The 12,312-nt window shown below is 42.0% G+C and overlaps 2 protein-coding genes across 2 annotated transcripts; both read right to left on the reverse strand.

Moving 5' to 3' along the window:
- Positions 1 to 680: 680 nt before the first annotated feature.
- Positions 681 to 5,030, reverse strand: irf6 (interferon regulatory factor 6). Its single transcript, XM_069677688.1, has 8 exons — positions 4,827 to 5,030; positions 4,304 to 4,482; positions 3,514 to 3,703; positions 3,309 to 3,407; positions 2,929 to 3,189; positions 2,117 to 2,509; positions 1,905 to 2,023; positions 681 to 1,711 (listed from the first exon to the last, which is right to left on the reverse strand). The coding sequence occupies exons 2-8, from the start codon at positions 4,475 to 4,477 to the stop codon at positions 1,481 to 1,483; spliced, it is 1,467 nt and encodes a 488-aa protein (XP_069533789.1). The 5' UTR covers positions 4,478 to 4,482; positions 4,827 to 5,030; the 3' UTR covers positions 681 to 1,480.
- Positions 5,031 to 7,353: 2,323 nt separating this feature from the next.
- guca1ab.2 (guanylate cyclase activator 1Ab.2) lies at positions 7,354 to 9,126 on the reverse strand. Its single transcript, XM_069678496.1, has 4 exons — positions 8,929 to 9,126; positions 7,923 to 8,072; positions 7,563 to 7,653; positions 7,354 to 7,484 (listed from the first exon to the last, which is right to left on the reverse strand). Exons 1-4 carry the CDS (start codon positions 9,124 to 9,126, stop codon positions 7,354 to 7,356), a joined length of 570 nt encoding a protein of 189 aa, XP_069534597.1.
- Between the last annotated feature and the right edge of the window lie 3,186 nt (positions 9,127 to 12,312).

The raw sequence follows: 12,312 nt of genomic DNA on the forward strand, positions 1-12,312 counted from the left end.
TAATGTAATGAGAAGTCCGTATGTCTCATATGTCCGATGTTTTCTGATTGGCAGTTGGGCGCTAACTCGGGATAGTATGAAGTCAGTGCAGAGGTCTCACTCCCCACGTAATTCTGTGTTGTGCATTTCAGCGTGAGAAATACCACGTGTGGCGTGAGACCGTGAGAACTGGCTTAAATGCGTGAGTCTCACGGCCATTGCGTGAGATTTGAGACCCCTGGTAACAATAACTAGCAAGTGGCTGAATGCTAAAGGTAGCTGTTGTTTGACAGTAACAACATTTCATTCGTCTCGGACCTGCTGCTGCTGCTGTTGAATTAAACCACTGGAGGTCAGCAATGACGCATGAGCACATTCAGAAGGCGCAAAACTGCAGTTTACTCAATCTGCCAACCTGTAGCGTCACCTGTCGCTTAGCTGGAGCAGCAACTAAAACAAATATTTGACAATGTAGACTGTGAAACTGTGAAACTGTGAAACTATAGATAACTTTAACATCTCTGTGAGAGGAGCTTGAAATAAGAGTTAAAAAAATTAATTAATAACAGTTGATTGGGAATAATGCTGTTTTGTACAGAGCTCACATGTTGTACCATGTTTACTGTTTGAAGGGATTCAAGAAATTCAAAAACTCTCAATGTTATTAAATCATTTTTTATTGATAAAATAAGAGTACAATCATATGATAAAGGCACTAACATTCAACTAGGAATAAAAAATAATTCAGCACCTCAAAGTGCAGTGGCATCCATATTTTAAAGGAACCATAAAGCTGAATGTTTTTTAGTTAAATGTCTGCATGGAAACAATGAATGGTTTAAAATCAAAGATATGAATACAAAAATATCCTACAGAAAAAAATGGAGGAATAAAACAAGTGAAGACAAAACGGCAGGCTGAGTGTGGACTTTTTGAGAAACGTTTAAAAAATGTAATCTGATCACATGTGCTCGAAGGATAGTGAGATCTTACTCAGCTGAGGAGAGCTCGACTGTTGGGTCATAAACGATGGAGGAAGAAATCATTTAATTCACATTTGCCTATATCTTATTCACAATATACAAAACACCCAAAACATTTTATATGAGGTCAAAGGAAAAACTCATTCTGCCTTGTTTCACGACTCTGGGAAAGTTTGTCAATCACAGAACCTTCTGGATAAATAAGGCGGGGAGATTTCTGTAACTCATTAACTTTGTTAAATGTTCCTCTTGCAGCAGGCAGGACTTTGGCCCTTACAGTCACCCCGTCTGTCTATGGTCCCTGCACACACCGACTAATGCAGGCATGGAGGCACTACCTCTATATACAGAGTATCATCATCACAGTACTAGAGAGAAGCTGAAAAACATGAATCCTACAGTATACTGTGCACACTTCTAACTGATTACACATAAGTACTTCTTTGCTAACAGTGGGTACCTCTCAGTAGCAGAGTCAAACATACAGTGGTATATGATAGTTCACTGTGTGTGCCGCCTCACTGTGCCTGCAGAGCCTGGACGATGTTCAGGCCGGGGCCGGGGGGCAGCGCCCAGCCGTCCTGGCCCTGGTGGGTCTGCAGCAGGCAGTACAGCTGCTTCAGGTGGGTCACTATGTTGTCTTTGATATCTGGGATTGAAATCTGGAGGCGAACGCTGCCGCTGTCGAATGATCGCATGTTGTCTCCGGAAAACATCTCGCTTATCATACGGGCCACGACGGGAATGACCTGCAGGACGGAGGACAAGCATGAGTCACTGCTGATAAAGTTTAATAAACAGCTTTTATACTTTCCATTGAAATGGTACAAAAGATTGTAAATAAGAAGCGATTATCTGTTCAAATCTTTACTGTTTCTTTTTTTTGGGAGTAAAAGTGAAGCATCTGACCCCTGATTGGCTTTTTCAAGAAACATGTCTCACCTGAACCATGATGAGCTTCCTCTCTCTGGGCCTACCATCAGGCCACTCCTCTCCAAAACACAGGTTGATTTCAAAGTTAGGGGGGATTGATGTCAGGCCGCGCTGGTGGGCTATCACTCCTGCGCAACATACAAACACATTCATAAGAATTCTCTCTCAAAGTGTACGTTAAAGCTATTTTATTGTTGCAACAAAGCGAGAATTGTACTCACCACTGAGAAAAGACTCCAGACAGAAGAGTTTGACCTTCCTCTGACGCTCTATGAGGTTCGGTGCAGTCGGATTCGGAGCACAGGGGCCGGACCAGTACACCTTACACTGACAGAGACGGATGGCGTAGATATCATGGCCGTTGACCTCCAGGATGAGGCCTCTGTCCATCACATCCAGCAGGCGGTTAGTGAAGACCCTCTGCTTATCGTTGGTGATGTGCTCTGTGGTCGGGAAGCGCAGCTGCTCCAGGTTCACGGGGCCGAACAGCTCCTCCTGGTTCACCATGGGGCCCAGGTCTCCGTAGAAGAGCCTGCAGCCCTGCGGGTTACTGACGGTCGCTGTGGGACACATCTCCTTCCCTCTGTACTGGAACTGCACCTCCAGGTCTGTCACTGGGAGAGATGTGAGCATATTAAAACTAGCTTCAGTATAAAGCAGAAGTTAGGCTTTGATTTTGCCTTTGTCTTTATCGGATAGGACAGCTGAAGAGAGACAGGAAATATGGGAAAGAGAGAGAGGAGGCATATTTTTCTCTGCCACTGACTTCAATTCTTGTCTTTTAACTCATAAAAACACACCAGTAAGACATGTTTTTCACATGCTCCTTCATTATGATGTAGATGGGCTTTGTAGTTTTTAAGTTATTTCCACATACACAATGTTGCTGCTGTAAATACTCACAAGAGCATCAAATCTGCAGCTGAAAATAGTCCCAAACAATGGCACTACTTTTGAGTATTGTAAAAAATAAATAAATAAATAAAGTTTTTCTCTATTTCACATCAACAACAATAAAAGTAGTGCATCTTACTCGGGAGGGAACTGATCCACGTTTCTGGAGAGGCAAAGAGGGCGTCAGGTAGAGAAGGTGGCTGCATCACGTGATCAGGCAGAAGAGCGGGGGGCAAGTCTGGGGTGGGTTGCATCTCCACATCTACAGGCTCCTCTTTGGGCCAGATTTTGACAGGCTCCTCTTTGGGCCAGCCCTCGTTTGAAGGGGGGCAGCTGGGGGGCTGCATGGAGGACTCTGAGCCCATCGGAGACCACATAATGTTAGGAGAGGGACTGGTGCCTAAATGTGGAAACACAGGAGAGATTATAAGTTGTTAACAGACATAAAACTGAAGCTCTTTGTTTTTTACTGCAAGGACATGAAAAATATGATCAAAAGTATGAGGAGAAGTCACTCACCGTTAGATGGGTATGGTGGGAGGGACTCTGGTGTATCTGGGATATCTTCCTCACCTCCTTCGTCATCATGTGGAGTCCAGGAACCAGCGTCTGAGGAGCCTGTGGTGAGAGAGTGAGTTAAAAAAGATTAAATATGACGACAATGACAGAGAAATGGAGGGACTTGATCAATTGAGTCTATTATATTTAACCAGCTCCTATTCACCTTGGGAGGGCTGGGGGATGTCGCAGACATCATATATCTTCAGGGGATTCATGGGGACCTCTTTGGTGCCATCATACACCAGGTTGAACTCTCTGCTTTTGTTCAGGGCACATCGGAGCTGAGCTTTCCACTTTGCAGGATCGGGTTCATCCACCCCCTCCTGGAACTTCCCGGTCTCCACGGCCCATGCCTGGAGGAAAATTTACACAGAGCGCAGGTTTCATTATCACAGTCCTGTTTGGACATTTGTATATTCCTGCACAAGATCCACAGCTTTTTCCCTCCAAAATTGGTTGATGAGTTATGTGAGTTTCTAATGAAGCATGTATACAAAAAAATCTGTAATAAATCTTTATTCTTCGATCAATTTTGGAACAATTTAGATTAATGCATCCATGCAGGGAGGGATGTTAACAGTCCATCATTATACCTGACAAGACATCCCAACATCACTGATCTTCAATTTTAGCAACACAAGCCCCAAATACCAGCACACACCTACCTCTCTCTTATTCCTTATTTATGACCAAATAGTTTGAACCAATGTTTCTAAATGCTAGAAGCCAGAAAGAGACCTTATGTAACCGAGTTGCAAAACCAGATGAGGCTCCAGCAACATGCAAAGGTGAAACATAGCCTACAAAATGTTACAGCTCAATGCACCACTTGAGCCGTAGTGCAAACATTTGCAAGCACAGTGTCAGAGTAAACAAACACTTAAGAAACACTGCTCTTTCTAATTCAACTTTTTTAAATAGTGACATCTGTAAAGTTTAGTTGTCGTCTTGACCTTGAATATGGTGTCCTCGTCTTCGTGCTGAGGTGTGTGTCTCGTGGCGTGTTTCCATGGGATCTTGAAGCGCATGGCCTCGCGGTCCATCCACATCAGACCCGGGTATCTCCCGCTGTCCACCTGAGCCACCAGCCAGGGCTTCAGCCGGACACGGCGAGGGGTGACGGACATCCCAGCTAACGACAAAACACAGACCAGTCAGTATCACTCTGATTAATTCCGCAATTGCCAGAAATCCTTCATAAACTCAGAGATAAAGCTGCTGCTGCAGTGTTCGCCCAAATCCTGCACGTCCGGATTTTCCAAACATGTCCACACCTTGCCTTCACCTTTAACTTGTGTGTTTGTCATAGAGTTTACACATTAGGTGGTGTATTTTAGGCCCCTGTATTTTTAAAGGCGAGACTTGAAGTAGAATTGACCCAGTCCTCAAACATAGGCTACAAAGCTACTAAACACGATACTAAATACATAACGACACGCATACCTGCGGAGAACCAGGAAGTAAGGCAGGTCTTACCTCGTCGGCCTGCTGACCAACAGCTGACGTAAAATCGTCTGTTTTAGCTGCAAACCCGCCAAAAACACTCCTGCACACTCTCTTCGACCAAAGTTCACAGACTGTCACTTTCACTGCGGTGTGTGAGCACAACAACCGGAGAAGCGTTTCTGTCGGAAAACTCCTTTGAGCTGATGTTGTTCCCTCGGGTGGCTCTTCCCCCTTTCCTCCACCGAAACTCAGGTATAGCGTGACGTCACGCCGGTGACACACCTTTTCTGAGCAGCTGGAGGACAGCTTTTCACTGCGCACGTGGGCAGTCACTATACTTCTTTTAACGAGCACCTGAGCGTTTCACTGTTAGCCAAACTCAAGGAGGAGAAAAGTATTTATGAGTCTAACACAGACATTATTACGAATCATTAGTCATGTAAAATAATGAAAGTCGTGACCTAAATATTTGCCTTTTGTCTGAGACAAACAAAATCATTTTTATTGTGCTTTGTTTCCACAAGATGATATGATACATTATGTTAACATTTTTGACAGCATATAGCCTATATGTCGTACCCGCAAATGCTAGCACAAGAGAAATGAAGGAAAATCTACAAAGTAACATATTTAAATCACCCATATCGTCATTTTACAAGACGACATTTAAAGGCCCGAAGTTAACTTTTTCTACACCTATTTTTTTAGCCAAAAATGAATTCTTTTTTTCCCACATGTGTTAATTGAAAAATACACAATAAAGGAAACATATCTTCTCGACTAAATATCCCTAAATTGACCTACATCCTTGACTCATATTGCAGGCAACATGGCTGACTTGACATGAAAGAACTGGGGGATTTTTTCCGTAAAATAAAAGAACATTACATGTCCTATGAAGTGGCGTAAGACAAGCAGACAGATGATGATGATGATCCGTCGCTAATAACAGCTCGACAATAACAAACCACTCCCTGAAACCACTCCTGCTGTGTGAGCGTGTGTCCGCTGTCAGCTGGGCCTCTTTCCTCTGCTTTTCCTGGTTTCGGTAAAATCTGCATAATGAGCCTGTCGCCGTGTGTGAGAGATATGCTAATTATGCTATTAGCATTCTGGGATGGGAATAGATGGTTGTAAGGTCTGAAGTGGCCGTGTGCGTGGTTTGGTTACACGTCTGATTGAAGTTGCTGGCTCTCTTAGCATTAGAAAGGATGGGAGAGGATGTGTGGGTCAGGGGTCAGGGCCTCGTTGTGAAGGGGACTGTTAAGGGTCACAAGTGATTGAAGGCATTTTAAAAACTATATTTCTGTTACACACCATTAATTTTCTCCCGACGCTAATATCTGCCTTTTTTGTATACTGCAAACTTTGCACTTGTCTTTAGGACATTTTAAATGAATCAAATGATAAAATAAATATTGCAAAATTCTCCTCGACAGACTGTCGACCTTAAAGCCATGAACCCTGATGAGTGGCCCCTTCTAAATATTACATTTAACACGGTTAGGATAGGAACATCAAGTCATTAAACATTTCATTTATGACTTTATATGCTCGTAAAAACACTTCAAAACTTCATATTCTTTTTAAAAAATCTCTTGCAACTTTTTGACATAAACTAATTTATTGCTTAGCGTTTGTTTCAGAAAAAGAATACAGCCTGTTTCATGCTGTGTAGTAGACAATTAAAGATCAACAGTATATCTTGATGCACTTGTCAGAGTTGCAAGGCAAAACTTGCAACAGTTGTTTCCTTCACTTTTAATTTGACGAGCAACTTAACGGAATAATTCTGAAAATCACAAATCTGGCTCATTGTGTTTTATGTGTGTGAACAGGCAGGAGGCCCTCTGATGAAGATTGTGATGAAATCACTCTCTTGGCTGATTGGTGCAGAGAGTCATATGATTTTAATAAAAGTAAAAGTTTATTTAAAATATACATTCCAGCTACTGTCTAGTAAATCGACCTTGGCGTAGTGGGTTGCATTAAATCAGTTTAAAGTCATAAAAGAGCAAAAATACTGCTGAAAAGGCAAAAATGTGTACATTTCTGCTGTGGGTCAGAAAAGGAGAAATCTCAGGGGGCTGTAATGAATCTTATATAAATCTAGGAAGTTAATTCTGCAGTAGGATTATTTAATCACACAGTTCAACATTAATTTAATATTAAACAAAATGCAAATTATGGCACTTAATATACATACATCAAGCAGTGTTTCACTGTGACATCGGGGGATGAACACATACAGGTTTGAAAATGACAAAAAACGTCTTCCTTGTCTTGTTTTGTTGATTTTCACTGTGAATTACTGTCACATTAAATCGGTGCATTGGATACAACAATTATTGGAGTAGATGGAAAGTCTTTCTGGTCCAAGAATACGTGAACCAAAACCATAAACAGTGGCACCCTGCTGTACTCTGATTGTGACCCATAGACTGAGCCACATATATTTGGCCAGTTGATGATTTGTGGGTCATCCTGAACCCACATCTTCACTCCATCAGCCGTGGCACAAGTAAAAAAAATGTTCAGGTCCATTAAGCTTGAAATACTATTTGCTTCCTCTCATCTCTCCTTGAATCTTCTGGACGATGTGTGAGAGGTCCAAACTCTCTGTTAGAGTCTTCAGCAGCATTTCGTCTTTCTGAATCCCCTCCATGAACTCCTCGTAGGACAGCTCACCTGCAACACACACACACATGCTGAACTTTCACTGCTTTCGACGAGATGCACATTTATTGAGATCTTTTTTCCTCTTACCGTCTCCGTTGATGTCAATGCTGTCAAACACCATGTTGGCAAAGTCCTCTGCTGATGTCTCGTTGGGGATTCCATTGATTGCACGGATGGACTAAACATGACACAGAGAAAGGAGTTAAAACCTGACACATGCATTTCTTTGTTGTTGCTTTCACTTGTTCCACCAGTAGATGTCAGCTCAGTGCAGCAGTTTGCACTGTTTATGTCTCACCCTCCTCTCAGCCTGAGGGGGGGATTGAGAGTATTTCATTCAGACCCGGGTGGTCTAACAGGGTTCTTCCAGGACAGTGTTTGGGATTATCTTGATCTGTCACTAAGCCCCGTGTCAGGCTGAACATAGCAGGAGGGGCTCATGCGCACCTTGATTATGAGAAGCAGCTCGTCACGGTCGATGCACCCACTCCCGTCTATGTCGTAGAGCTTGAAGTACCAGCGGAGCTTCTGCTGCACGCCTCCTTTCAGCACCAGGCTCAGAGCGGCCACATACTCCATGAAATCAATGAAGCCATCCTGCAGGAGAAAGGGACACCATGGACACGCTCAGTCATTCATCTTGCAACATTAAAGCTTGTACAAAAAAAAAGGCAAATGTGAATTTAAGACCTGACTAATCTACCTCTGATGATCTTATAATACAATCAAAATTAGTGATAAACAGACTTTTTTGTGAACTTTGAGAGGGAGATTGATCGCCAAAAAGTGAATGTGGTTCACATGTTTGTAAATAGAGGCTTCGTCTGTCTTGTTTTAGGTTGTGGGTCAGTTGGGTGAGCAGCGTCTGAGGGATAAGCCCCCTCTCTAATAGAATAAGTTCGTCTCAAACAGATCTCCATTAGCAGAAATGACGTGAACCACTTTCCTCTCAGGAAAACACAAGCAGACGCTGAAGCGAAATACATGCACAGTTTTGAAAAGAAATGGATGAACATGAGAAACAATTTTTGGTTATACACTAAATATGCATGAAATATAAAGTAACTGGTTTTAAAAAGTACATCGAAACAAGTAAAAATACATGTTTTTTTAATCTGTTTCGGTGTTTCCAATAAGGATGAGGATTGTGATTCATATTTGTAATTATAGTAGATGTAGATTTTCAGTGATATTGGTGAATAATGAGTATGATTAGGATTATTCTTATTAGCAACATTATCATAAACTACATACCTGCAAATATATATTTTAATGAGAACTACAACTTCTTTTTTTCTTGCCAAGAAAACAGTTTTAAAACATTTAACTTTCACTGCTATTCAGTTAAGTTGAAAAGTAACCAACGATGCATGCACTTAGAGATGCACCAACACTGATATTGTGCCATTACATGAAATATATCATCCTTCTAGAAGATCATAAATCATCTTACATCATTCATGTCAAAGGTTGTGAACATGGTCTTCACGTAGGCGTCTGACGTATCCGAGAGATTCCTCAGACCAAAGAATTGCTTGAACTCGTAAAACGTGAGAAGTCCGGATGGGCACTCTGTCATGAACTTCCTGTACCACTGATGACTCTCACAAGCTTGTAGGTTCTCCACAGACGACCCACTGCAGTTTCCCATAGCGGTTTTTCAAAATAAAGATGGAAAAAATCCAGTAAAAAGCATAACCAGAATGCACAGCATCCAGCGAGCATCCGGGCATGGCCAGACTGAAAACAGTTTGTGAGCAGCAGATTCAGAGCGCGAGTCGTCCAATCAGCTCGCTGTGCGTCTGTGTCAAAGGCTCAGGAGTTGTAATCCACTTTGGTTGACAGCAAAGACTTATTAAAGAGAACTAAGAGCACAGATAAATCCTTTGTGCTGGATGACACCAGCTGACCAAAAATTAATGTTTAAGATCTGATGAGGGGCTGTTATGAATCAAATATCACGTACAACTTCCATGTCAGCACTAAAGAACTCTGCAGCACAAATACAATTCATATGATTCCTAAACTATGTTTACAACTGATTATATGAACAAAAACTTTTCATCCTTCATCCTTATATTCACCTACTTTATTAATAAATCCTTAGTCAATATACTGGAGAGTGGTTGTGAGTGGTCTGAATATGTTCTAGGCGACATTCCCCTTGTTGCCAGCTTCTCTAGCTTCTCTTTGTTCCCTGTCTGTTTTGTAAATATGTCCACATGCTAGCAGAGCAGCAGGCTAAACACTAAAACACATACTTTGCTATATGTGTTATGTGTCAGTTCATTTTCTACCCTGTTCTGCTCTGTTGTTTCATAAACACTAAAAGTCTAGAGTCATGCTAGCAGCTCAGCAAGGCTGTTCTCGATGCTAACACCAGCTAGCTAAAATGTTAAAATGCTAGCATGTCGGTAAGTTTTACTTTTTCACCCTGTTGGTTTAGCATGTTAGCTTGCTAATATTATGTATTTAGCTTCAAGCACAGTTGAAAATAAAAGGTCAGGAGATTAGTAGTTATCAGTAAATCATTTTCTAGCCGAATGAATGTGTGAACTAAATTGTACAGTAAATGATGTAACAGATATTTTAACAAAAAAGTAAAAAGCTAACGTTTTGGTGGAGCTACAGAAAAAATTCACCGCCATGGACGTCAGTAAAACACACGTCTATCCATCTAATAGCTTTTTATTAATTAGGCACTATGGCCTAAAGTTAAAGTCAGACTGACATAACTTGGCTTCAAAACACTCACCTGCTTTACTGTCAGATGATTTGTTCTTCTCTTTTACAAGGTTTGGCCCTTTAAGTCTATGTGCAGATATTTTCCCACAGGTGAAAAGGGGCCATTGATGGGGTTGTGGGTCAGTTACTCTGATACAGCAGACATTGACATGAACCTCACAGAAAGGGGGTCAGTGACACCTGGGGGAAAGGAAAAGTAAACTTAGAGATTCATAACAAAGAAAGCCAACCATAAAACGTTTAAAAACGGTGCGGCTGTGGCTCAGTGGTAGAGGTCCTTCAGTCGGAAGGTCGGAGGTTCGATCCCCAGCTCCGTCAGGCTACATGTCGAAGTGTCCTTGGGCAAGACACTGAACCCCAAATTGCTCCCGGTGGCATAGCCAACGGGTATGAATGTGTTATCTGATTGACAGTTGGGCACTTTACGTAGCAGCCTCTGCCATCAGTGTGTGAATGGGTGAATGTGATATGTAGTGTAAAAGCAGCTTTGAGTGGTCGCAAAGACTAGAAAAGCGCTATATAAGTACAGTCCATTTACCATTTACCATAAATATTATTCAGAAGGTTTTCTAGAATTACACACAATCAATAAAAGTTAGAGAACTAACTGCCTAATAAGGATTAGTTTTAACGGTGTTGCAGCTCTTTGAGGTAAACATCACTTTCAAAATATTTAGCCATATTCATAAAGCTCCTTTGCTTAAGTCTTCTCACTGCGGTCTGCAGTGATCTCTCAGCTTACCCTAGTTTCAGTGCAGGAACGGCCCGTCACTGAGTTCCTTTAGACCCTCTTAAAGCTGCTCCATCTGCTGTCGGATCCACTGCAGGGGCTGCTGGTACATCTGACTCCTCCGTTTGAAGTTCGACACCGCTGAAAGAATGAGATTTTATCATCCTAGGACAAATTACATGTAGGAATGATTTAGTAATAGCAATATATTACAGCATGTTACAGGATCAGTTTACATAAATGACTCAGAAGTTCTGACATAATCATTTCTAGTTTTGACAATACATTCGTCTTTTGGTTTTATGTGGTTAGTGTTTGGTTGAAGATGTCTCCTTTCACCATTCGAGGGGAATGAACGTGTCTCTTTTTCTTTCTTTTTGTAGGGTAGTGCAGTGGTCACAGCTAAAAGGTTCCTGGTTCGAATCCCAGTTGGGATGTAGAGGGCCCTTCTGTGTGGAGTTTGCATGTTCGCCCCGTGCATGTGTGGTTCCCTCCGGGTACTCCGGCTTCCTCCCACAGTCCAAAGACATGCTCGTTAGGTTCATTGGTGACTCTAAAGTTGCCTGTGAGTGTGAGCGTGAACGGTTGTCTGCTTCACAGCCCTGTGATTGACTGGCGAACAATCCACGGTGTGCCCTGCCTCTCACCCAATGACAGCTGGGATAGGCTCCAGCCCCCTGCGACCCCCAACAGATCAAGATAATGGATGGATGTAAGACCTTACCCTATAAATAATCTCAAATAAGTCAATAATTGAGACATATGGGACAAAACGTCCTTATCGGGTGCCTCGTACACGAAGCAAGAGACCAAACAGCGATGAACGACTGTGGTAAATTAAAAGCCACAATGGAAGACACATGGGCTCACACAAAAACGTCTTTGTTCTCAGTTTTCAACTATTTTCAACAGAAGAAATATTACGGATGAAATGAAAGCTGCCTTTAAATGACGGATGCATGATCCTGAAATATGCTGTAAGTGTTTCCGTCTTCTAACACACGTTCTTCCCCTCCATAAATCTGCTTCAGATTTCATCTGCAGTTTGATTTCCATCTGCATTTACAACCATTGACACCTCATCACAAAGGAACGCGGGATATTTATGGTCTTTCTGTCTTCGTTTCCTTTTACTCCACTTCATGATGTCATGTAATGTTGTACTGGTTTATGATTCAGCTAAGGCACAAGTCCGGGCCTGTATGCTTTGTGGCTAAAATTACACGGGAACAAAAGGAGAGTTTGGAAGTTGATCTGAAAAAATGCTGTATACTAGTGTTATTAGGGTTGTCAGGACACTAAAACATGATTCAACCTTTATAAACTGTGTAAAGTTGGTGTATTTGACATAAACACTGCCAT

Source organism: Semicossyphus pulcher, unplaced genomic scaffold (assembly GCF_022749685.1).
Source record: "Semicossyphus pulcher isolate SPU_LCO1_2020_fin unplaced genomic scaffold, fSemPul1.0.p SCAF_3, whole genome shotgun sequence".
Classification (NCBI taxonomy): Eukaryota; Metazoa; Chordata; class Actinopteri; order Labriformes; family Labridae; genus Semicossyphus; species Semicossyphus pulcher.